The sequence below is a fragment of the Mirounga leonina genome, unplaced genomic scaffold (genome assembly GCF_011800145.1).
Source record: "Mirounga leonina isolate KUSES-001 unplaced genomic scaffold, KU_Mleo_1.0 Mir_168, whole genome shotgun sequence".
Taxonomy (NCBI): domain Eukaryota; kingdom Metazoa; phylum Chordata; class Mammalia; order Carnivora; family Phocidae; genus Mirounga; species Mirounga leonina.
Window position 1 is genome coordinate 70,144,441 of NW_023270426.1, and position 24,554 is coordinate 70,168,994.

Genomic DNA, 24,554 nt, shown 5'->3' on the forward strand with positions numbered 1-24,554 from the left:
TTGAATTGATTAATTCTTATATCTATGCTGTGTGAATTATATAATTCTAATCGTAGCTAAGCTTAAATATAACATAGTTTATTACTTTTATTTAACAGTTAAACTAATTTTAATTATTATAGATATTTTTGCTGTGATAGAATTAACTTTCCACTTTTTAACCAATCTCAATTTTCATCAAATAGAGTCTCTGGCTTAAAAATGATACTTTAAAATAGTCATGATGTTATGGCAATAGAAAAGAACCTCTCAAGACTAAATGTGGTATTAAGGTTCTCCTAACTGAGATCACATTTACCAAAGTTTGAAGACAATTTGTTTAGTTACTTATGGATTGTGAAATGCAGAGGATTGTTTATAATAGCATTCGCCATATAAAGTCCATTGATACTCTAATTAAATATAACCACATAATAAGCTTTCAGATAGCCTCATCTGATATTTTAATTAGTTCTATTTATGGCAAAAATATTGTAATTACACATGAGAACTGGGATATCTAACAATTATTTGATCCTAGTTGGTGGTGGCAGATGAACAAAATATGTCAATGTGTTAAAGGGAAAAATTTCTTTATTACAAAATTAATATATCTTTGTGTAAAATTAGAAAATGTAGAAATAGCAAAAAAAAGTCACTGTGATATTACCAATTAGAGAAAAACATTTTAATGTTTTAGAAAATTCTTAAAGGATTTTCTCTTAAATTCATGAAGATACAATTTTTCTCATACATATATAAATGTATTCTTTGCAAAAATGGAACCAGGAAAAGCATACTCTTTTACAACCTGATTTTTTCCCTTCACTTAGCACCAAGAACTTCTTTCCATATCATTAAAGCTATATGTAAATCATTTTTTCTAATGGCTAATGGTATGGTGTAATAATTATTTAACCAACTTTTCGTATTTGGGAATCTGGACTCTGTTTCTTTCACTATCTTTACACATGTCTTTACATGTACTCAAGACCATTTTTGTAGCTCCAGAAATCTTTTGCCAGTTTTCTTCCAGGTAAACAGAGTGTGAGAGCACCTGTTTCCTCATACCTTGCTAATAACAACACAAAAAAAATTTCACCTAATGATTTTTAGTTCCAGTTTTTTCCTTTTATTTGTACATACACAATTACATATATTATCTTTTTTGCATACTCCATTCACAGTCTTCTATGTTGGCAAGACTATTGAACCAACCAAGTTTCAGTTACCAGTAAAGAAGTTCTATTTTCATGGGCCTTCCATCTGTAATCAGTCAGCCTTTTCTTTATTTGACAGTTTTCAGTTCTATTATCCATATAGAATTTTTGCTATTTGGGAAGTACCTGATAGCAGGAAATAGTCTTTAAATTCAGGTATCGTAGAATGAACTTGGAGAGGGAGCGTATGCCTGTTTATTCCCTACTCCTTTCTACCCTCTCCTTTCCTCTTTCTCCCTCGTTTCCATCTACACACATATCACAGTTTTTTCTCTTTACACATCAGGTCATTTTCTAATCTGTTTCTTTGAACTGTAATTTTTATTAGAATTATTATTACAATTATGTTTTCTTTACACTTCATATTGTAATTCCTCATTGTAAGTTTAATTAACTCATAATTATGATTATTGAAGTCATTAAATTTGATGATTTCATTACATTTTTTGCTTACCACTAGGTAAGTCTTTCAAAGCATTAGCCAAAGGCTTTTAAATGATTTGTTAGCCTTTTTAATCTTTGACATTCAAATAAACAAAATCTTATGGTTTCATTTATATTTCTTTTCATAGGTTTGACTGTTGTTCTGTGCTTTAGTGTTTGTGCCCTTAATCCATCTTTCTTTTAGGATTGTTTCTACATTTGAAACCTTATGATTGAGTTGAACTACTGTCTATAAAGATTACATTCATTCATTCATCCTCCCGTCTTCAGAAACTACTTGCTTTTTCAGTTCTACCAAAAAAATCTTTCCAATTATACTTAAAAGTTTTAGAATAGTATACTTGCAGTTGCAAAAAATGTAAACTCAGAAATTTGCAATGTTCAGAAAAAAGCTTAATCAAGATATTTGTCTCTTACTAGAATGTTTTAAGTAAGCAGTGCATTTGTTAGAGCACTTTGTCATTATACTCTTTTTCTAATACCATGTATTTTCTGCTCAGGAATATGGTATAACTAAAGCTGAAAAACTGGAGATTGCCAAAGGCTACTGTACTCCTCTAGTTAGAAAAATTCGCTCAGACCTCCAGAGGACACAAGATGATGACACTGTAAATAAACTCCACCCTGTGTAAGAGACTGTACTGGTATTTTAAGTCTATAGGTGTCTGTTTTTGCATACTTCAAATCTAATGTTCCTATGAAGAAATCAGGAATGTATTACTTAGTGCATGGTGGTCGTAAGGATTACCCAGATAGTCCTAACAGGTAACTTCCAACCAAGGTTTTTTAGGGCTCCAGATTGAGGAAGAACTGAGGTGAAAGGGGATAGGTGTCATCTCTCACATGGGATCACTCAGCAGCATAAAATATCTGTGAGCTTCTTTAGGGCTATGACCTTTGTCATTGCTATTAGAGGAGTTAAAATGACCTATTTACTGTGAGCCTGACTAATAGTAACTCTTTTTTGACTAATCTCAGAGGTCCCAGTTAGTTCTAGTTAATCTTCATGTTAGAGGAATATCTCCGAAGATAACTCCTCAATTGTGGTTGGAAGAGGGATAGATTTACCTATTAGGTCTTTTACTTCTAGTAAGATTAAATTCCATTTTACAAAATAATTTCAATACTTAAGGTTTGACTAGATGGTTATGTTCTAACATTGTCTGCTACTAACTTTAGGTATTCCAGAGGTGTTCTGTCTCCTGAACGTCATGTCCGTACCAGGTTATATTTTACCAGTGAAAGTCATGTACATTCTTTACTATCTATTCTTCGCTATGGTGCCTTATGCAATGTAAGTAGAATAAGTTATTCCAACCTACTTAAAAAATATGGTTCCTTGAATTTGTAATCAAATCACTAGCACCAGTTTTTACTGTGCAATTTCAATAATTGATCATGTGTCATCATTTGTCAAGCAAGGGTCTACTATATACCAAGCACTGTGCTAGATGTTGGGGATAAAGACATGTTCTCTTCCCTTTGGAGAAGTTTAAGCAAACAATAACACAAAGCATTTTAGGTAATGTTATAGGCTGGTGGTAATGAGATAAAGAGAAGCTGATGAATTTGAGTTATTTAGGCATTAGAAAGAACTTGGTGTTTGGCTGGCTATTGTGCCTCTCATCTATTATTAGTAATGAGTCATACCAAAATTTAGCTTGATACAACCACACTTATTTTTATCTCCCACAGTTTAAAGGACTGACTGTGATATATTTAGGCAGTTTCACTTTGGGTTTCTGATGAGGTTGCAGTTAGACAGTGGTTGGGGCTTGAATCATCTCAAGGCTTTCCTCTCATGCCTGGTGCTTGTTGCTGTATGTCAGCTAGAACTTCCCCTGGGATTGTTGACCAGAATACCTACATCAGGCCTCTTCGTGTAATCTGCTTGCTTCCTCAAAACCTGGTAGCTGAGTTCCAAGATTGAGTTTCACAATGGAACAAGGTGCAAGTGCAAGACTTTTTATGATCTAACTTAGGAAGTAACATATCACTTCTACTGAGCTGAATTGGTTGAGGCAGTCACAGAGGTTCATCCGGGTTCAAGAGATGGGGAAATAGATCTACATTACTGCGTGCGTGGAATGTCACTGTCACATTGTAAGATGAGTACTTGTGATTAGATACATTGTTGTGGCCATCTTTGGAAAATAAGATCCATCACAATATGTCTGTTGGCTACACAGTCCATATTTCTCCATATGCAAAATTCACTTAACCTCTTGTCCAGTATTACCCATCTTATTTTATTACATCATAAACTTGACATTCCAGGTTTATTCATCTAAATCAAGTCCAGATTTAGATGGGGCTCCTTGGACACAACTCCTTGAGTGCTCAAGAGCATTCGATCTTAATTCAGAGACCTATGAACTGAAGAAACCAATTATCTATCCTTCTAATACCCAATATACAGTGGTGAGTTAGGCATAAGGTAACTGCTGTAAATAAACTTTTCAAAAGAGGGTAAAACAGAAGGTACACTGTAGTCACTATAGTCACTAGCAATTTTGAAATCTGCCCAGGTCCATGTTGCCCATTCTTTAATTAGGGGTCTGTCGTACTGCCAGGCAGTTGTTTCCAATGGCTCATGGCTTCATAATTTGGGTTCTTGATTGCTTCATCTGGGTTATCCTTCCTTTAAAATAAAAAGTAGCTCATGTTTGCTGTTGAGTAGTTTTCTTCAACCTGCTTCCTGCCCAAAGAAGTTTGGGGTTCCAGAGGTCTGTTTATTTTTAGTTGAGGGTGATGTAATTTAAAAAAAACAAAACAAAATGTAGTAATTTAGAATATACTATATTAAACACATCAAACCCAAAGATCTCTTAAGGATAAGCCATTTTCTACCTTGGGTTCCCTATGTAGTTACTGAGGGATGGCACTCAGCAATCCTTGCTGCTTAATACTGAGCTTCTGAGAGACATACTCCTAAGATCCTGAGAAAGTCTTTTGTTTCTTTGGAAGATCTGTGAAGCACCTCATTACATCTTTTGGAGGTCTTAGCAAGTGTTTTTATAATCCCACCATGTTTTCATGGCAGAATCTTGTGTTTCCTTTCTTCTCAAAAGCCACTTGTTAATTACAGCATTGTTTGGTCTCTAAAAAGGCTGGGAATGAGAAACCGTTTTATTTTTGGACCCAGCAAGCTTCTTTATAATTGACAATTTCCCTGTAGCTTATCTTTCTCCTAGTTTATCATAGGCAGTGAGAAGAATCTTGGTGACATGTTCAGTACTTGTCCTAGAAATCTCCGGAGCTAGTTCATTAGATACACTTTTTATTTATTTTCCACTGTCTACAGGCTCGTGTTTCTATGCTTTATGCCCTACGTAGCAGGAGTTCATTTTTCTGTAGCTTCCAGTAACATTTTTCTTACCTTTATATAATCCCTCACCAACAACCTCCTCCAGCCTGTTAGGCTTTTACTAACACTCTCATTGAGACCCTTCTAGTGCTCACAGGTATGGAGAGTGAGAAAGAAAAGAGTCAAGAAAGATTCCCATATCTCTAATGTAGATAATTTGGTAGATGATCCTACCATTCACTGATAAAAGTAACACTTGGGAGGAAGATCGGGTCTTAAGAAGGAAAGTAATGAGTTCAGTTTTAGACAGCTTGACTATGTTCATATGTGAGGATAGAGGTTTGGGTTAAAGGTATAGAGGAAGCCACCATACTAATGACAGCTAAGACGGTAGCTAGTAATAAGATTCCCAGGGAGTTTGCATTTGAAATGATAAAGAACATGACATTGTAGGGATTGGCCATGGAAGTGAGAATTTACAAAAGAGACTTAGAAATTTTAATAGCTTGTTTCTCAGTACACCCAAACCATAGATTACCTAGAATACAATGTCACTCTATTATATATCAAAAGTATATTTTCATCCATCTTTAAAAAAGCAAAAAATAAGAATTTTCCTTCAATTTTCTGTGTATATATTGGTGTAATCATCCATATACATCTGTTAACAAAGTGGTTCTTAAAAGAAAATTTAGTTTTGTTTTACCTTTTTAATAAAGGGCAGTTGGATGTATAATAAAGATTAGTTACATCTCTTGATTCTTAATTTTAGTATTAGCCTTGATGAATAGTTAATATTAAAGTTACCCTAAAGTTATTTTAGCCCTCTGTTCTCATCACATTTTCTAATTCATATGTTCTTCCCTCTTGTTTCGGTTTCTTCTTTGTCCCATTAAGGAATAGCAAAGTGATATCCTTTGCATACATATGTGCATTAGTTGAGCTTTAATAAAAGAAATCATTTAAAAAAATGATGCTTAATTAGCAAGTCAAGAACTTACATATCCAGTAGTAATGATGGAATTGTTTTGGGGGAGGAGAACTACATGTCTTATATGGTTCCTTTTTGACTCTCTTACACTTATTTAGAAGGTAGAAAAAGCATGGAAGATACAGGAGCCAATAGAACAAGCCTATGGAGCATTATAGCGAGCAATGGATGAAATGGCAACAGATAAGATTAGAGAGCTAGTGCCTTGAGAATCCTAAGGAGATTGGGAAGCCATTTTTAAGTAGGGAAGTAAATGGCTTTGGTTGCTGTGTGGACAGCAGATAGTCTGGAGAAGATACGAAAAAACCAGTTAGGAAGCTCTCTTGCAGTGATCTGAAGAAAGAATTTGGACTAGGATAGTGGTAGTAGAACTAGAGCTTGTTGAATATATATTGCATTCAGCTACATTTTTAAAACAGAAGCTGAACAATTCCATTCTTTTAAAAGTCTGCTTCTAGGATTTCAAAAAAATTATTTTTCACATTAGTAAATACATGTAGTGTCTTTAATATCAATATGATGTCCCATTTTCTAATATAAAAAATAAATTTATTTGAACTGTAAGTCATTATTGCAGCTCATGTTATCTTTATAAGACCCTGTAACTAGTATATGTAAAACCTTGTTCAGTCTCCCCCCAGTTGAAATTTTTTATTTTTCAGTGTGAACTGGGTAAAATCTAGCTCTCCATAATAGAATTTTTCAAAAGGTATTTGTTAAGGAAACAAGATTATAAGTAAGATTTCAGGGAATATATTTAATAAGCCTTAATTAAAAAAAATATTTTTATGGATTCTTGCATGTTAATTGTGTTCAGGAAGATGCTACTAAATATTAATTTCATATGTTCATTAGAACAGACCTAGCAGAACATATAACTGCAACACTGAATTAGAGATTATTAGATTGTATTCTTATTAGTATAGGATCACAAAATCTAATACATCCTTTCACCTATTGAAAATTTTTAGTATTTAAATTAAATCCATTATTTATAGTAATTCACATTGAGACTCAAATGCTATGCTAATATTTTCCCTTACCAATTTTGAAAAAATGCATATACATCTTTGCACATATACCTCCCCCAAATACACAGGCAGACATACAGATGCAGTTTTTTCTCTGGATTGTTGCTTAGGTTGGGAGTAGCTGCTTTAATGGCTTGGCATTAGGGCATTTAGAGGTGTGGATAGTCATTTATTAAAATGATGCTAAGCACACACAGAAGAATACAAATTATATGATGTATATTTAACTTTACTCTTCTAAAAACTTCAAAAGGGGAATGCTTCCTTAGAGATATATAATGTCTAAATTTGAAAAAGAATACATGCTGGTTTTGGGTTTTGTTTTGTTTTTTTAACAGCTAATCAACATGTGGTCTTGTAAGTTTAGGCTTTTGTGGGTCAAATTTCATTTTTAAAAGCAACACACATTTTATGAAGTCCAAAATACGGTATACTCTTACGGTATGCAAAAAATTGTTGTATGCATTTTTTTCTAAAGTTTATGACATATGAAATGAAGGAAAGTTATCTGTGATGTAGACCCTGTTGCCCATTGACTGTAGATTTTGTACTTTAAGTAGTTTTACCTTTTCAGATAGAATTTTCTACTTTGAATGTTTGTAGTACATGTTCTCTAGGATCCCTTTCAGTTCTGATGCTATATGATTATATGTTTAAAGACCAGTGATTATCTAAATGAAGATGGAGGAGCAATGAAAGAGATGGTAAGATTAATAGAACTTACATATGCCACCTCCTGCTGATTATTTTAAATACCACTGCAGTATAACGAGGCATATTTACTGATAAGCATGTATTACATACATTGACTATATGATACTGGGAAAAATAGCTCTACTTTTATAGGATAGTATTCAGTTTATGAAGCATGATTCCACAGTGGGTACTTTGGGACTTAAGGTTAACGACTCACTGCTCCTTACCCTCAGAATACAATTGTGGGTTTGTATTTCAAGAGATTTTTATTTTTACTTTCTAGAAGCTATTTAAAAAGTTACCATTAGACTTTCTAATACTGCTGATAAGAGATTTTTAAAATAATTTACCTAAACATAAGTAATTTATCAAGACTTAAATATAGTTGAGTTATTTTGAAAGGTTGAGCATATGCATACTTACCTTATTTGTGTGGTATCACTCAGGACTAAATAAACTACCATAATGAAAATAAAGTGACTTTCAAGTAAAGTGAAATGAGAAAATGCTTACCATATACCTTTTGTTCAGGAATCAAAAGATGAACAGTGGAAACGAGCTATGGATTACTTAAATGTTGTCAATGAACTCAATTACATGACTCAGATTGTAATCATGCTTTATGAGGATCCTAACAAGGTAACAAGAGTTTTAGATTTGTGTGTATTATCAGAGGTAAATAAATAGCCTGTAGTTTTTCATTTTGGAAATGTTCTATAATATTTTTTAGGATCTTTCCTCAGAGGAACGCTTTCATGTTGAATTACATTTTAGTCCAGGAGCTAAAGGATGTGAAGAAGACAAAAATTTACCATCTGGCTATGGATATAGACCAGCTTCAAGAGAGGTAATAAATATGAAACTCTCAGTCTGAGTTTGGTTACTATAGTTCTAGAGCCTCATAAGATTTCTATAAGAATTTCCTGTTAATGTACTTCAATTTTTATCTCAACTACTAAGTAGCAAGACAGTATAAATTTCTTTATGTATGATTTGGGCAGACAACATTTCTAAGCATACTAAGAATTTTATATTTTATTTAGATTTTTTTGTATTTTTAAGACCAGTATTTAGAATGCTTAACTATAGTTTTGGTTCTGGTTTTCGTTGTTGTATTACTTGAGGACTAGTGCATGGTAAACAAATTATTGTTATTTTAATCCTTACACTAACCTTACAAAGTTAAATTTGTATTCAATGTAAAACTTTTTACTAAATTATAATTCATATTGATAAATCAGAAGTGTATAGCTTAATGATGTATTAAAGAATGAACACTAGTATAAAACAGCCAGCCAGGTTTTGGGTAGAATAATATCATCATTCCAAAAGACCCAGTTGTGCCCCTCGCTATTAAAACCTCCCTGTCTTCTCTTCAAAGATACCTACTATTATGAACTTTAGCACCATGTTTTAATATGCCTATTTTTGAACTTTTTATAAGTGAAATCACAAAATACATGCTTTTGGGGAGATTTGGGTGGGTTTGGCTTCTTTCCTTTATTATGTTTATGAAATTTATCCATTCTGTTCTTCATTTTGTTGTCATGTAGGATTACATGGCAACAATAAATATAAATAAATACAGTGCAATGTATTCATCTACTTTGATTATTTATTTGTTTCCAGTTCAAGCTATGAAGATGAATGTTTTCATGAACATTTTTGTACAAGTCTTCTGGTGAACATATGTACACATTTCTTTTGGATATACATCGAGGAGTAAAATTGCTAGGTCATAGGGTGCATAAGTTCAAGTTTAGAAAATACAGTCAAATAGTTTTCTAAAGATACTGCCATATCCTTGTCAGCGCTTGGTATGATCATTGTTTTTAATGTAGCTATTTTGAAGGATATATAGTGGTATCTTGTCATGGTTTAGATTTACATTATCCTCATGACCAGTAAGGATTAGCAATTTGCATATGTTTATTGGCCATTTGGATATGTTTTTTTATGAAGTGCTACCAGCATGGTGTTGAATAGAAGTGTTGATAGTAAACACTTCATTCACAGGGCGCCTGGGTGCCTCAGTCAGTAAAGCGTCCGATTCTTGATTTCAGCTCAGGTCATGAGCTCAGGATTGTGAGAGTGAGCCCAAGTCAAGCTCCAGGCTGGGCGTGGAGCATGCTTAAGATTCTCTTACTGCCCCCCCTCCCAAAATAAAAATAAAAATAAAAAAATAAACGCTTCTTCATTCTCAAACTAAAGTAAAAAGTAATGTTCCAAAGAGAACTTTTTGGGATTTTGGTTGAGATTACATAAATTCTGCAGATCAATTTTGAGGGAAATAAACTTATAGTAGTACATCCTCTAGTCCAAGAACTTGATATATCTCTGAATTTTTTTAGTTGTTTTTGTAGACTAATACGAGGCTGTTGTAAAAATTCAATTAATATTGCTTCATTTGAATCAGCCTACTTGTGTATGTGCTTCAGCTGACTTCACCAGTTGGTGGTTGAATTTGTCATAAGAGACTCTTGCTTTACCTGAATTTTATATGTTGTATTCTTTGCCCATAGAATGAAGGCAGGAGATCTTTTAAAACTGATAATGATGATGAACCACATACTTCTAAAAAAGATGAAATTGATCGTGCTGTGATACTGTTCAAACCTATGGTATCAGAGCCAATTCATATACACAGGAAGTCTCCACTTCCAAGATCTAGGAAGATGGCTACAAATGAAGTAAGTGTATGTGTCAGAGTATGTTTTTCATAAAATAAACTAACTATATTTTAATGAAACAGAAAAGAAAATACAGCTTTAATTATGGAGCTTGGGAACCTAACAGATTTTTAATTGTCAACTTTGCCTCTTTTTCTAATAAATATTTTTAAAATACAGGGGCCATTAAAAAAGAGATTAAGATTTAAGAACCTGTAGCTTTATGTATAGTTTTCATAACAAAGTTGAATAGACATAGTAAAATAAGACCTTTCTATGAACTCATCTATTTTCTTGCCCTGTCATGTTAGGTTATTCTAATAAAGAACTTTTTTAAAAGTCTGATTTAATACGCAGAGAATAATTTTCACAGAATAAATTTCACGCAGAGAGGAACTGCCAGAAATGCTTCAACAACAACTGATTCTAATGACACTGTAGATTAAGATGTGAAATTCTAAGTTCCTAGTCTGATTGCAAAAATCAGTATAGGAATTTGAAAATTTGAAGAGATATTTGAAAATTTTACCTTTTGTATTAAGATCTACAATTAAATAAGGCTAATTCTTGTGTTCTCTAGTAGAATAACATTTAAATAACTACTAAAATAAGATTTAACAAGAAAGCTGAACAGGTGGAATGTAGCTTGTTGAGTAAATCTTTAACACCAGTATGCATTTTTATACTTCAAATACCTATGTTTTGGGTTATCTATATTCTCTATAGGATGATTCTCCCAGCACTGATTGAGATTAGTGCTTATAAATGTTTTCTAAATGCTAGAGTAAAAGTGTAGAGCAAGATTTTAAGCTAGAAACAACCATCAACTTTTAAGTTAGAAAAATGTTTTTGTTAATAATGAAATATGCCAAGTCATAAGAGTTAAGTATAATATTTAACTAGCAGTGGGTAAGAACATAAACAACAAACCAGAATTATGCTCATTTCTGTTACCTCAAATTATACAAACAACAGTGCTTTATGATTCTCAAATTTCAAATAAATATGTTACCCAATTTGACAATTATGTATAGGAAAAACATCCATCAATAAAGAGATTGTGGTACTTTTATAATGGAAATTGTATACTAGTTAGGGTTTCTATGATTGTGGTGTTGTAAGTTAATTATAAAAAGAGGATGACTAACAGCTGTAGAATTTGGGACTGTGTTCTAGTGTAGCTTAATTTAAAAATGAGAAACCTGGGGTTATGTTCAGGTATCTTTAATTTCAGAAAATTGGGAAATGACATTAATATAACTTAAACTGCCATCTGTGTGAGGGCAGTGATTTTGATGTTGTTGAACAAAGCAATCTGCAAATTTCAGATTGTTCAAAATTTCACCATTTAACTTTCTTCTGCACTCCAAAAAGCTTATAACACTAATACAGCCAAATGTGTTGTGAGTCTTCATTTTGCAACACATTTGTGTTTGTAAAATCTTCAACAAAATCACTGCCCTTTGTTAATTCTTAAGATGCAGAACACATTTATAAACCTTCTTCTCATAAATACTTAAATAGTTGCTTTCAAGAGATTATTTCTATGCCATGCTAAACTTTTACTTCCATAAGGTAAATTATTCAAGTAAAACCTTGAAGACTTTTTCCAGCGTCCACCATCTCCATGGATATCAGAAGTTTGTACTTCCAAAAGACACACAGAGAAAAAGACTATTCTCTTCATTTTGTGCAAGTAGATTTTACTCTGTCCTCACTGTCTGAAACCTGAACATGCAAACATGTAAATGATAATGTTTGCTGCATGTTTTGCTTACTGAACTCTATAAATAATCTTTGGAGGGGGTAAACAAACAAATAGCTTGAAAGTGGAAACAAGTGCAATTTGAATCCATCTTACCTCTCTTTTTTTAAGTGTCTGGCAGATAGGTTTTCTTTTCTACATCATATAAATTGAAACTTCTCTAACCCTTTGCACAGTTCTTTAGCGCTTTGGGTTGGAAGGTTACCCAGTATAGCACAGAATGTCTTGAATATTTAAAACTAAGCAGAATACTTTTACATTTTAAAAGTTGCTAAGACAGACAATTGTTAAATCTTTCCAGTTTTAAGAGAGAAGGGACAACTATTAAGCAGTATAAATATTTTGTAAATTGAAGATAAGGTAATTCTTACAATTGTTATCACATACAGTTAGATTTCTAAGTCATTCCTATGAATTTCTCAAATATTTGAAATATTTGGCTCCCAAATTACTGTTTAATAGTTTTTTAAAAAATTGATAAACAAATGCGAACAAACTGTATTTTTTTTTCTTTCTGATCATTTGGCTCTGTTGTATCTAACTTTGCATGCTCTGCTTTTTTTTTTTTTTTTTTTTTTTTGCCCCCTTTCTCACTTCCAGGAAGAGAGCCCCCTGAGTGTGTCTAGCCCAGAGGGTACTGGTACCTGGCTGCATTATACCAGTGGTGTGGGTACTGGGCGTCGAAGACGCAGATCAGGGGAACAAATCACTTCTTCCCCTGTCTCCCCCAAATCATTGGCTTTCACATCCAGTATTTTTGGCTCATGGCAACAGGTTTTTAAACTTTACTTCATTAAACATATTCCTACCCGCATTCAGAGCAACAAACAGCTATCTTTGAGGACATCTAATCCCTTATATTTAACATCAGAGTAAATCCTTCTGTATTTTAATTTTCAGTTCATTTAAAAATGCTTGTGATACCTGACAATATTTGAGAGAAAGAAACCTCTTACAATGCATGTGTTTTAGGATTTTTACTAGGAGGGTTTTAAATATCCAGGATTTAAAAATTAATCAATAAATTTTACATTCCTGGAACTTTAGTGTGTTAATAAAAAATTTTAAAAAGGAAAGAAATCTTTTTTGGCATGGTTGTCCTTTAAAACATTCAGAAACAAAATTATGTAATTTGATGGTAAGAAAATTTAATAACCTTTTCCCCCATAATTGAAAAATTAGATTCCATTTGGAATTTGCTGAGAATATAAACATTTTTTTAAATATCAAAATTTATGTGGTCCTGTGTTAATTAACAGGGTATACCTAATATTAATTGTTCTCTCCCTCACTATTCCATTATCTGGAAGTATCTAAGGGATACATACAGTGGGGGTTTTTTGAGTTGTATGATATTTTAATGCTCTCTTTATATGAGCATGTAATGTATAGGTGCCCATCAGTAATATGGGTCAAAATAAAAGGACTTCAGAAGGACTTTCTGTGATGACATTTGGAAATTTAAAATACTAGGATTTTTTTTGTTTTTTTTTTTTTGTTTTAAGAATGGAAGGTCTGCTGTTACACATGACTTTTCCAAGAATTTCAGCAATTTCCTTTTGGAAATAGAATGCATTTGATTATAGGAAAAGGGATTATGGTATCCATTAAGGCTGTGAATATTTAAAGGTTACTCTGATAAAGCCCGTGCATGGATCAGTAATTGTATGGTGACCTCAGCAGTCTTTGTCTGTCTTTTCTTTTGTTTGTGATTGTTTTTCCCCCCTTCAAATACAGGAGCTGTTTAAGAGTGGGCATTTGGCTTCTTTTAAGAGTGAAATTATATCAATCTATTAATTGTTTCTTTTCATCTGTCTTATTTCATACATGATATTTCATTCTGAATGCCTGCTTCGCACCACTTCATTGCAAGGACTTCATATGAAATGGACTCCCTTCAGAAGGGGATCTTGCATGATCTTTCATGTTTTATGTATTTCTACTAATATTTATCATACAGCTTATTAACCTTTGTCTGTCTGGAACAGGCTGCAAATGAAGTATGGACTTTTGAATTGATTTTACTGTTTTACCTCATTTATTTTGCTTTCCTTGCACAGGTTGTATCTGAAAATGCTAATTACCTGCGAACACCAAGAACTCTTGTGGAACAAAAGCAGAACCCTACTGTAGGTATGTGGTCTAAAGGAAATTATATTCCAAACCTTCTTCAACTCACTCTTTCGCACACATGTAAAACTCTTCAGTGATGAAAGCATGACCAAATGCTATGCTTTAGTTTTTATTTAATGTATACTAATGGAAAAATGTTAAGTTGTCCAACTCAAAGTGTATAGTAAAGTGTCAATAAAATGAACAAGAAATAGCATTTAATTTGATTTATAACTGTTTGACTATCCGCAGTGTAAACTACTTAGTCCAATTGCCAATGCTAGTTTTTAATCTTGTATTCTATAAATTAAAATCCCAAAATATTTTAATTTAGGAAGGAAACGTCATTTTTCCCAGTTGGTAAAATTGTAAATATGCTATTGCCTACTAAAAAGAAAAAAAAAAAAACCTTCTTTTCTGATAAAAAAAAATTTTTTTTTAAGTGGGGAATGTTTTAAACCCTTTCTCGGTGTATTAATTTTTCCTTTTGATTATCTCCTAAGGAAAACCAAAGCAAAACTAATGCATAGGGGCAGTTGTTAGTCATTATTGACCTATAGAACATAATTGATTCTTTGCAAATAGTGTTGCAAAGCAACATTGAAAAAGACCTTTCTAAACTTACTAGTTTTAAGCTCATTGTTGATAAACATAATGGCATAGTATTTTCTCTATAAATAGTTGTCTAAACAGGTTTAATAAAAGCATAAATAAGGTTCAACTATTTATGTACTTTGATCTACATACTAAGTATATGAACTGTTTGTTGATGCCTATTTACTCGAGGATCTTCTTTAGTTAATTACATATAGCTTATGTTGATAGCTTTTAATATTCCCACATTGTCTTCCTTTATGTATCATAATGTATTTGATAGAAATTTATTTAAACTTTACCAAGTGGTAGAAGTTTTCCTTGGGTATGAAGATTTTTGCTACAAATTAAGCATCAGTTTATACTGACTGTGTTTTATTTGCTAATAACATGTTTTCTGGGGTCTTATTACTTAAGATCTGAAGTCATTTAAGTATTAGAAATTTAAGGTGATTTTGGCCTGGATGACCTACAAGGAATTGTTCTCAAATGTTCTTCTCACAGATTAGTAAGCTTTAATTTGCTTTATTTCATAACATACATTGATGATTCTTAACTCAGGGTATCAGAAAAGATTCTTCATTTATAGACATACATTAAAAAATATTGATCTATTATGACTAGATTTGTGCTAGGAGAGGTTTCTTGTATGACCTGTTCATGCAAACTGACAGAATCCCTTACCAACCTAAATTAATTCCTAGTAGTATTTTTAATACTTTTAATATGTATATGTCTAATTATGGGGTAGATATATTATTTTCCTCAAAGGCAACATTTTATCCAGTGTTAAATACCCTCATTTGTACATATGACAAATGGTAGTGGTGATTATTTTAAAGTTGACATTACAAGCGAATTGTAAGTCTATTCAAGGCACTGCCAGATAAGTGTGGTAAGAGCCATGTTATTGCATGCTGCATGAATTCCCAATGTGAATGGAAGAACACCCGTTGTGTATGTATTTTCTCTAACTCCCATCAGGGTCTCACTGTGCGGGCCTGTTTAGCACCTCGGTGCTCGGGGGTTCTTCAAGCGCACCTAACCTACAGGATTATGCTCGTACTCATCGTAAAAAGCTGACTTCTTCTGGCTGCATAGATGGTATGTGCACACATGCACACACAGATTCATATAGACACCCATGCACACACCCATGAGCATACAGTACTTCTCAAAGGCAAGCCTAAGTCCACTCACTGATTCAACTGGAATCCTGGTACCCTTTGATGACACCTAGAGCCTAAATGACAATCACTGCTGTCTTACCCATAGCTTGGATCCGTGTTTCATCAAAGAGTTAATTGTAGTTAGACACACAGTACTTACTCAATGAATAGTTTGTTGAAATGTGAAATTTAGAACTGCATCATATGTATTGGTCTTTTAGACAGTCGGTAAGCCATATTATAAAGAATAAGTCTTTCTTTGATCTTTTAAACTTTTGTTCGTTGTTATCCCTCATTTTACTTACTGATAGTGATCTAAATGAAATAAAGTGAACGGAATGTTTATAAGTAGAAGAAAATATTTTGGCAATATTTTTATAAAAATAAACATAGCATGAGAATGTTTTAGAATCCCTAGTTGGAGAGCCTCTCACTCTTGTTAAAATACCTTAAGTGTTAATATTCAGATTGTCTTTTGAGGCTCGTGGAAGCTTGTGCCTTCTGTTAATAGGAGTGTTTATTAGCCCTTTCAGGATTAGCTTTATTTAAAACTTTTTCTCATGTATCCACAAATTTGCTTAAGTCAGTAAAACGGGGATTTACCAGAATTGCTGGCTCATCCTGCTTTTCTTTCTTTTATATATTTCATTAAACACTTTGCCTCTATCATCAAGCCATTTTACTTTTAACCAGTACCCTCTCTCATTCCCTTCTGCATGTCACCTAATCCTAACCTCCTTATATATTTGTTTTTTCCCTCTTTTTTTAAGTGTTCTTCTTTTGGTAGCTGTTACGAATTTCAGGTACCTGTTTTTCTCTTTCTCAGACGCCACACGCGGTTCTGCTGTTAAAAGGTTTTCTATCTCATTTGCTCGACACCCAACCAATGGTACGTTTTGCTTTTATTTTAAAAGATACTCCCCTGCTTCATCCTTTTTTATTTTTCTTTTATTTCAAACTGTGGGGTATACAGTATCATTCATTTCTCCATTCTTAATTTCAGTTGGCATATAATTCCAACTTATTCACCCGAAGCATTGATACTGTCTAGCTCTCTTTTTCAGCTATAATTTACACAATCATTTAACATCACTCATCAAACTTTTAAATGACCACAATGATGATGAGTTTTAATACTAAACTAGCATGTAAAAATCCCTTCTAATTTCTCAAGTGATCAGTCTACACAAATTTTAAAAATACAATTAGTATTCTTTGTTTTCTTTTTAATTCTTAATCATTTTAATGTTTTTTTAATTTCTAATTCATTTTCTGATCACATGGTTGTTTTATTGAGTTACTTAATAAAAATACAGAGCCACAACTTGTTAAATAGCCAAATGAGATGTGTTTGAAAAGTTCTTGGGAACTAGGAGATGCAGATTTCACTGTGTAACATCATTTATCTGTGGCTCTTTGTCTAAAGCAAAACTCAGTTTGGTCTGGAGCACTCTGAAAACTTCATCTAGCACTCACCTTGTTCTCATGTGGCAATATGGTTTGCTATTGTCAAGCAACCAGTTTTTTGTCAAGCAACCAGGTTTTTTTGGTACCACTGCTTTTTGTTAAAATTTGGAGAACTCACAATAGGAAGGAGACTAAGCTAAAAATCTAGAAAGCTAATTCAATTAAATCAATTTCTGAGGCTAAACAGTGAAGCGTTTCGTGGCCATTGTTTATAAACTGAATCGTTGCACTATTACAGCTTTCTTACACAGAGCTTGTTCTTCTGGGACAAGAGGGAGTATTTACTGATCATTTTTAAATAATTGAGGGTCAAAGAATTTAAAAGAAAACATACAGATTTTTGCTTTTATTCCGAATGAAGGTACTTTTATCCCCTGGAAGTTTTTTTTCTTTTTAACTGCAAATAAATCTTTCAAAAACTTGCGTCAAGTCTTTCAAAAACTTATATGAAACTAAAGAATTAAACACAGCTTATGGTCATTCTCCCCTTTCTGGATCCTTTAACAGCACACTTAAATAACAGTGCACTAAATACTTCCTGGAGGTGGAATAAGAAGATCTCATCCTCAACAAGAGAAAACGTAGCCCTAAAGCCTAATGTGCTTTCCCTCCTTTGTAGCTCTTTAAATGCTACTTTCTGAAGAAAAAGATCCTTATTTGATACAGCTGCAGCTTCTAAAGAATCCACATGCATAAGAACCTCTTAGAAGAAAAACCAAAGTTACAAGAAAAACAGAAGCCACAAAATTCTAAGAAGAAACATTACAGGTTTAAGACTGACTATAGTTTTTGTGCGGAATGCTTATGTATTTATAGCCAGTATTGCAAGTTTTTTTTTTTTATAGGAGGAATCTGTGTTTATTGAAGCTTTAAAAAAAAAAGTTTGTTAAATTTAACAGACAATAGAGTAACTTTATATTCCTTTGGCTAAGACTTTTTTTTTTTAAATGTGGGTTTTCCACACATGTGACTTAATGCATATAAAATGCATTCCTTTCAACTCTAGAAATGTTTCTTTTGGGTTTTCAAGATTTTTTTTTTCTTTTTTATACTGTGTTGTCTTATCTGTCCTATGAATTGTCATTTGACTCTTTCACTTTTTATTTCCCCTAACTTTTATGTTATTTCCATCTTAATACATGTCATGGACTTACCCCTCCCTTCATCTTTAGTTCAAGGAACATGGTGAAACAAGTATCTTCTGACAGTGCTTTACCTTATTTTCTGGGCCTCTGTGCAGAACACCTACACCTCTATAGGTGCTGGTCCGTTTCCTCTGTGGAATGTCTAGGCTCCAGTGGTATGTTTTTATAGCTTCTAAACATGACAGCGGGGTGGCTTTTTAAATTGCTGCGCTAACCCTTTCATTGTGCGTTCAATACAGTTTACTAAAGATAAGTGGGGAAATGTGTCACCAGAGGAACTTGATTATATTGTTATTTGCCTGTTAGAAAATCTAACAGGCAAATGCAAGGAAATAGTTGTTATAAAAACACTTATAAAACATTCTGACGAAAGGATAAAAAAAATCATATTGTTAAGTTTAGTGTATTGCAAAGAAAGGGTTTGCGTGTATTTGCATGAATCTTGTACTTTAAAAAAATGTAATACTTGTGCAAGCCTAATTTTTTTAGTGCTTCATTTAGGTGCTTTAGCTGCTGTTATGGTATAGTTTCTCTTTTGTTTTGTTTTTGAGTATATGTAATGTTCCGTTATGCTTTGGTTTGCACCTGAAAATCAAACATACCAGTTTTATAAACCTTTTTGTTGTCTTCATAGGAAGACTAGATTCTCTTTCAACCGTAGTTTCCCTACTTCAGCCAAGACTTAGGTGGTTCTCAGGTTACTTTTTCCTCCCCAAATTAAGTAAATATCAGCCAATGTTAAAATGAGCACATGCCTATTGAAGCAGAGAGCTTTGCAGTCTGTTTGAGTTTAATTAATTTTTACTTTTTATTTAATAATATTAGCCTTTATATAAAATCTTAATTTAAGTATTAAAAGTATTTTCTTTGGAGGAAAATTAGTTTGAATTTTGGAAAGAGTAGATGCAGAAGGACCTGTTATTTCAGTTGTGTATGAAAGCAATTTTAAAAGCCATTCAGTTGAATAAAGTTTAAATGAACAGGCAATTTTATAAAAAGCAAATAACCTATATTCTATTTGTTTAAAAAAAGACCTGTATACTTAAGCATTTTTGTTTCACTGATGGTATTAATATATATGTGCATGATTTGTTTCATGAAATGTTTGTATTTCTGTGCCATTATTGAATGCAAACATGTCTGTATTTTGTATTGCTTTTTACTTGGCCTGACTTTACTCAGCTAACAATTTCAACAATAGAATTATTGAGTTAATTCAATAAAGGTAGGTAAAATGTGTTTTGAAATTTCATTTTCAGCATAAATGAATGAATGTTGTTTTCAGGTCACACTAGAGAGTATCGTTGGCCTTGGTATGACTAGAAAAGCTAATTTAAATCACTCTTCACAAGTAATTACAACATAATTATTCTTCAACAAGAAGTTAATTTTAGCATTCTGGCATAAGGGACACATCATGGCATCAACTTATTCACCTATCAAGTAGACCTGATTTTTTAAAGTAAAAACTGAAACAATATAATGTTTTCTGCTTTTCCCCCCAGGTTTTTTCTTTAAGTATCATTCTTAGATTTTACCAAAATATAGAATGAAATTGTGTGCATGCTGTACTATGTGATTACATTTAAAATGAAATCTTTTGTCACATCTTGTTCCAATCCCATATTGCATAGCATCTGGTGTCATGACTTCAGAGATCTCATGTGTTTGCATGTGATAGATTGGAAAGACCTAACCCATACAGTTCTAAGCAATGGTCATCTTCCTTCTTAATTAAAGATTTTTTAAATACCCAAATTTTCTTCATTTCTTTTTTTCAGGCTTTGAGTTGTATTCCATGGTGCCATCTATTTGTCCTCTAGAGACTCTTCACAATGCCCTGTCTTTAAAGCAGGTGGATGAATTTCTTGCTTCCATTGCTTCTCCATCAAGTGAAGTTCCACGGAAGACTCCTGAAATTTGTAGGAAAATTATTTTTATTACTATTATTACTATCATTTTGTGGCAGTGGATATTATCTAAATATAAAAAGAATTATAACAACAAACTCAACTAGTGGTAGTGAATAGAATTTTACGAGAAAAGGGGATATAAAGGAACATTATTTGGAGATCTTTGGTGTAATTACTATGCAGTGTGCCACTTTTCTTGACTCTTCCCAAAAATCTTTTTCTTTCCAAAAAGGAAAAAGAAAAATCTAAGACCCAGCAATAGAAGTCAACAATATAGAGTCATGGTCTTTTTTCACATTCTTATCGTGTGTCATTTTATAATAAGCTTTTTAAAAATTACAAAATATCATTTGTCCTTAACCCACACATGCACACATGCCTATCCCCACAACAGCTCTGGTAAGTAGTCATTCTGATTGAGAAGGAGCTCTTGACTAAAGAGAGCAAATTAGGACAAAAGGGTTTTCAAGTTATGTTCTTCAGAAAATATTCTGAAAAGGTTCATTCATCGAAGAAAGGGGATTCATGGCTCAGTAAGTTTTGGAAACTGTGTATTATATCCTACCTCTCTTTGGAGAGAGAGAGTTATATTAGTGTAGAAATAGCTAAGGTTCTTTTGTAAGGAAAGCTGTATACCCAGATTTTCCAAAACTTATTTTTTGAGAAGGCACGTTTTTGGTGACACACTTAAACATTCTATAGCACTACTGTAAGGGACATCATTTTGGGAAGCCCTTAGGGCTACCTTTTTCGGTGTGAGGAGTCAGCTGACTGCTGTCATTCTCAGCTCTATAAGATCCGTCAGCACGCTGGAATTTCCAGTTTAGGAAGCATCCAGTTTGGGGAGAGCATGCTCTGCTCTGTTAAGAATCTTGCTGGGGCTAGTCATATCTTCGGAAAGTCACAAACTTTCAATGTATACCTTTCTCCTTTTCATAAGGTGCATACTGTAAATCTCTTTCTCTGAAGAATGAAATTGGAGGTCTGGGAATGAAAGCCCCTTTCACGTGTTGCTGTTATCCTCTTCCCTTTCTGACTACCACGTTGTATTATTCTAGAGAGTTCTGTTCACATTGTATTCTGTCTGAATGGTGCCCCCTGCATTTCTGGAGTATAGTGGCTTCTTCCCTTTTCTTACACTTTTGGTAGTAGAGGTCAACATTGAATCATTAACAGTAATGGAGAGATATCTGGGCATTCTAAAATACTTTTAGGAATGGTTTTAGGAAGTAGTTTTTAATTTCAAAATCTGCATATGAATGTGTCTGATTCTGAGAATTGATAATACTCCAAATGAAATAACTTCTCTAAGCTCTATGAAGTCAAAGTTAGGAAAACGGAAGCATGTTCATCTCACTTTCTTCTCTGTTAGCTGATAGAATGGACAGTGCTTTTCCTCAGATTGCAGTAGAGAACCTGAATGAATTCTCATTTACCCTTTACCCCCTTTATACTTGATGTTTCACTTCTTCCCTGGGTAAGGATTTATAATCTTAAAATAGAGATGAAAGAAAGATTCTAATTATTAAATTAGAACTTAGGATAGATATCAATGCTATTTAGACTTTAGAAGATTTTCAGTGAATGACAAGGGAAATAGCAGTAATGACATTTGTTTGGGGAAGAGAATTGTGGGATATTTACAAAAAGATCATCTTTGAAGTTATATTCTGTGATGCTGTTATATTATGTTGGCTTTATTTCTGTGGTTAGTGAATTCAGTTCATCAGAGTATATTACTGAGGTATATTAATGAAGGATATTAAATTCCTTTTCCAGTTCAGGTTAGCTCTTCTCTATATCATGGATACAAGTTGTACCCCAAGCCCTGTAGCTCTTCTAAAATTTCCTGCCATTACTTACTAAAGGAACTAGATGAGAACATAAATACAGCTAATGCAGTTCATAGAATTGGGTAAACCTTAAAGTCCATCTGGTTCATTGGTCTTCAATCTGTATTCCCAAGAGCTTTTAGAAGTTCCATGAGGGAGAGGATGCTGAGTGGTTAGGCCTTATGTCTTGCATGGCTGCTTCAACCAGAGTGTCTGTTTTCATCCATTTTATTTAAGATTTCATTTGGGAAAAATTTACTGTTTAAAGAAAAAAACTTAGACACCATTGAGGAAATCAAGTAGTTAGTGATCAAGCAAGACTAAAATCCAGGTCTTCTAAAGTGTGTGGTTTTTTAAATTATTTTTGAATAGTAAAGAAAATAGATGCTAATTATAATAAAAGTTATCTGAAGCCTACATTTTATACTGTAACTGCAGAATTAATAGTAATCACAGTATATTTACATTGTTTATACTTAATTCCCTGAATTGTCAAGGAATTAGCATCATAATATAGACTCTACTGATTTTGTGCTGTTTATAACACAGAAGCTGACATTGTTAATCCTCTGTCATTCAGAAAGGCTTTTTCCTCACTTAGGACAAAATTAATCAATTTTGTGGTAGCTAGTAGATAGGTTACAATGGGACACTAACAGAATCAAATGGGGGGGAAGGTGTGGAAATGCTAATTGGGTAAGTTAGAGATGGAAGTTAACAGGATAAAATATACAAGCAGGAAAGAGCTTAGTAGTGGTGTCCTGCTTTACATGGTACTTTAGGGATTTTTTTCATCATTTGTGTATTATGTCATTAAACTTGAACTTCTGCCACTGGGATTTATATTCATTCAGTGTAGATAGATAGCAGCCATCTAAGGCACAGTTGCTATAATTTAGCCCACATATTTATTTTTCAGAGACATGCTGTTTATTGCTATCATATCCTCCCCCCAAATTGCAAAAACAGCCAAATCTTGTTTTTTTTGTTAACTCCCCACCTCCCTTTGGTTAGGAACTCAGAAGCTCAAGCCAGTAGCTCTCCTGCTCTGACCTATCCTTCCCCAGAGGAATTCATACTTAAGAATTATCCCTACTTTTTCAAATAAATAAATAAAAATCTTTAAAAAAGGGGGGGGCGGCGCCTGGGTGGCTCAGTCGTTAAGCATCTGCCTTCAGCTCGGGTCGTGGTCCCAGGGTTCTGGGATCGAGCCCCGCATTGGGCTCCCTGCTCGGCGGGAAGCCTGCTTCTCCCTCTCCCATTCCACCTGCTTGTATTCCCTCTCTTGCTGTCTCTCTCTCTGTCAAATAAATAAATAAAAATCTTAAAAAAAAAAAAAAAAGAATTATCCCTACTTTTCCTTGTCACCTCTTAATTGCCCCACTGTGATTAGAAAGAAAGAAAAAAAAAATCTTTAAAATTCCCTTTCATTAAGATAAATCTCAACTAGATAATAAAGGAAGACAATCTGATTTATTTTATTACTTATAATCTATTAGTTTATTCTTAAATATAATAGTTTAATAGACCATAGTATTTATAAATTAACTATCCCTGAATCTCTACTTCATATTTTTAAGAGAAAAAGAATTTGGGACCCTGTCTTTTTTTTTTTTTTTTTTAACCAGGCAGTAAAACTGTCATAAGCCCTCTGCTATCCCTTAAGAATCTGAGTTTCTATCAGGGCAGTATAAAATTATGTCTGTTGCTCTATTCTTGTTGGCATACCTTTGGTAAAGACTGTTAAATGCTTATTATTTACAGTAGAAACAGAACATCTATTTGGCTAAGAGCATGAGAGAACTTTTTATAGGAAAGATGATTTTGCTGCATTTACTCCATAAACCTTACATTGTCTATTTTCTCCTATAATGTATATTCATAAGTCCACTAAATATGTCATTAGAAATTTCTAAAATGTAAGAACTTGGCAGAAATAATCAAACTGCCATATCTGTTGTGGTTTTTTTTTTTTTTCCAGCTTCTACAGCTTCACGTTCCAGTCCAGTAATGAGAAGAAAAATATCTTTAAATACATATACACCTGCAAAGATCCTCCCAACGCCACCAGCTACCTTAAAGAGTACGAAAGCAAGCAGCAAACCAGGTTAGAACTGTGTGTGAATTTATGGATTCTGTATAGCAATTAGAGGAGTAATAATAGCTTGCTTTTTGAGTTTAAAATCTGTTTTTAGGAAGGATCATTACAATTCCTAGAGT

General features: G+C 33.2%; 1 protein-coding gene across 21 annotated transcripts in view; it reads left to right on the forward strand.

The window, feature by feature from the left end:
• The window catches only part of PPIP5K2 (diphosphoinositol pentakisphosphate kinase 2), a 71,445-nt gene that overhangs the window by 38,845 nt on the left and 8,046 nt on the right, over positions 1-24,554 (forward strand). For 3 of the 21 annotated variants that reach the window (XM_035014961.1, XM_035014963.1, XM_035014962.1), the window contains exons 20-31: positions 2,144-2,271; positions 2,823-2,937; positions 8,200-8,307; positions 8,399-8,515; positions 10,191-10,358; positions 11,913-12,029; positions 12,703-12,876; positions 14,163-14,235; positions 15,793-15,912; positions 16,804-16,866; positions 20,371-20,511; positions 24,316-24,441. In XM_035014961.1, coding sequence (XP_034870852.1) covers positions 2,144-2,271; positions 2,823-2,937; positions 8,200-8,307; positions 8,399-8,515; positions 10,191-10,358; positions 11,913-12,029; positions 12,703-12,876; positions 14,163-14,235; positions 15,793-15,912; positions 16,804-16,866; positions 20,371-20,511; positions 24,316-24,441 — 1,450 coding nt within the window. The other 18 variants (XM_035014967.1, XM_035014968.1, XM_035014974.1 and 15 more) reach the window with 15 other exon arrangements.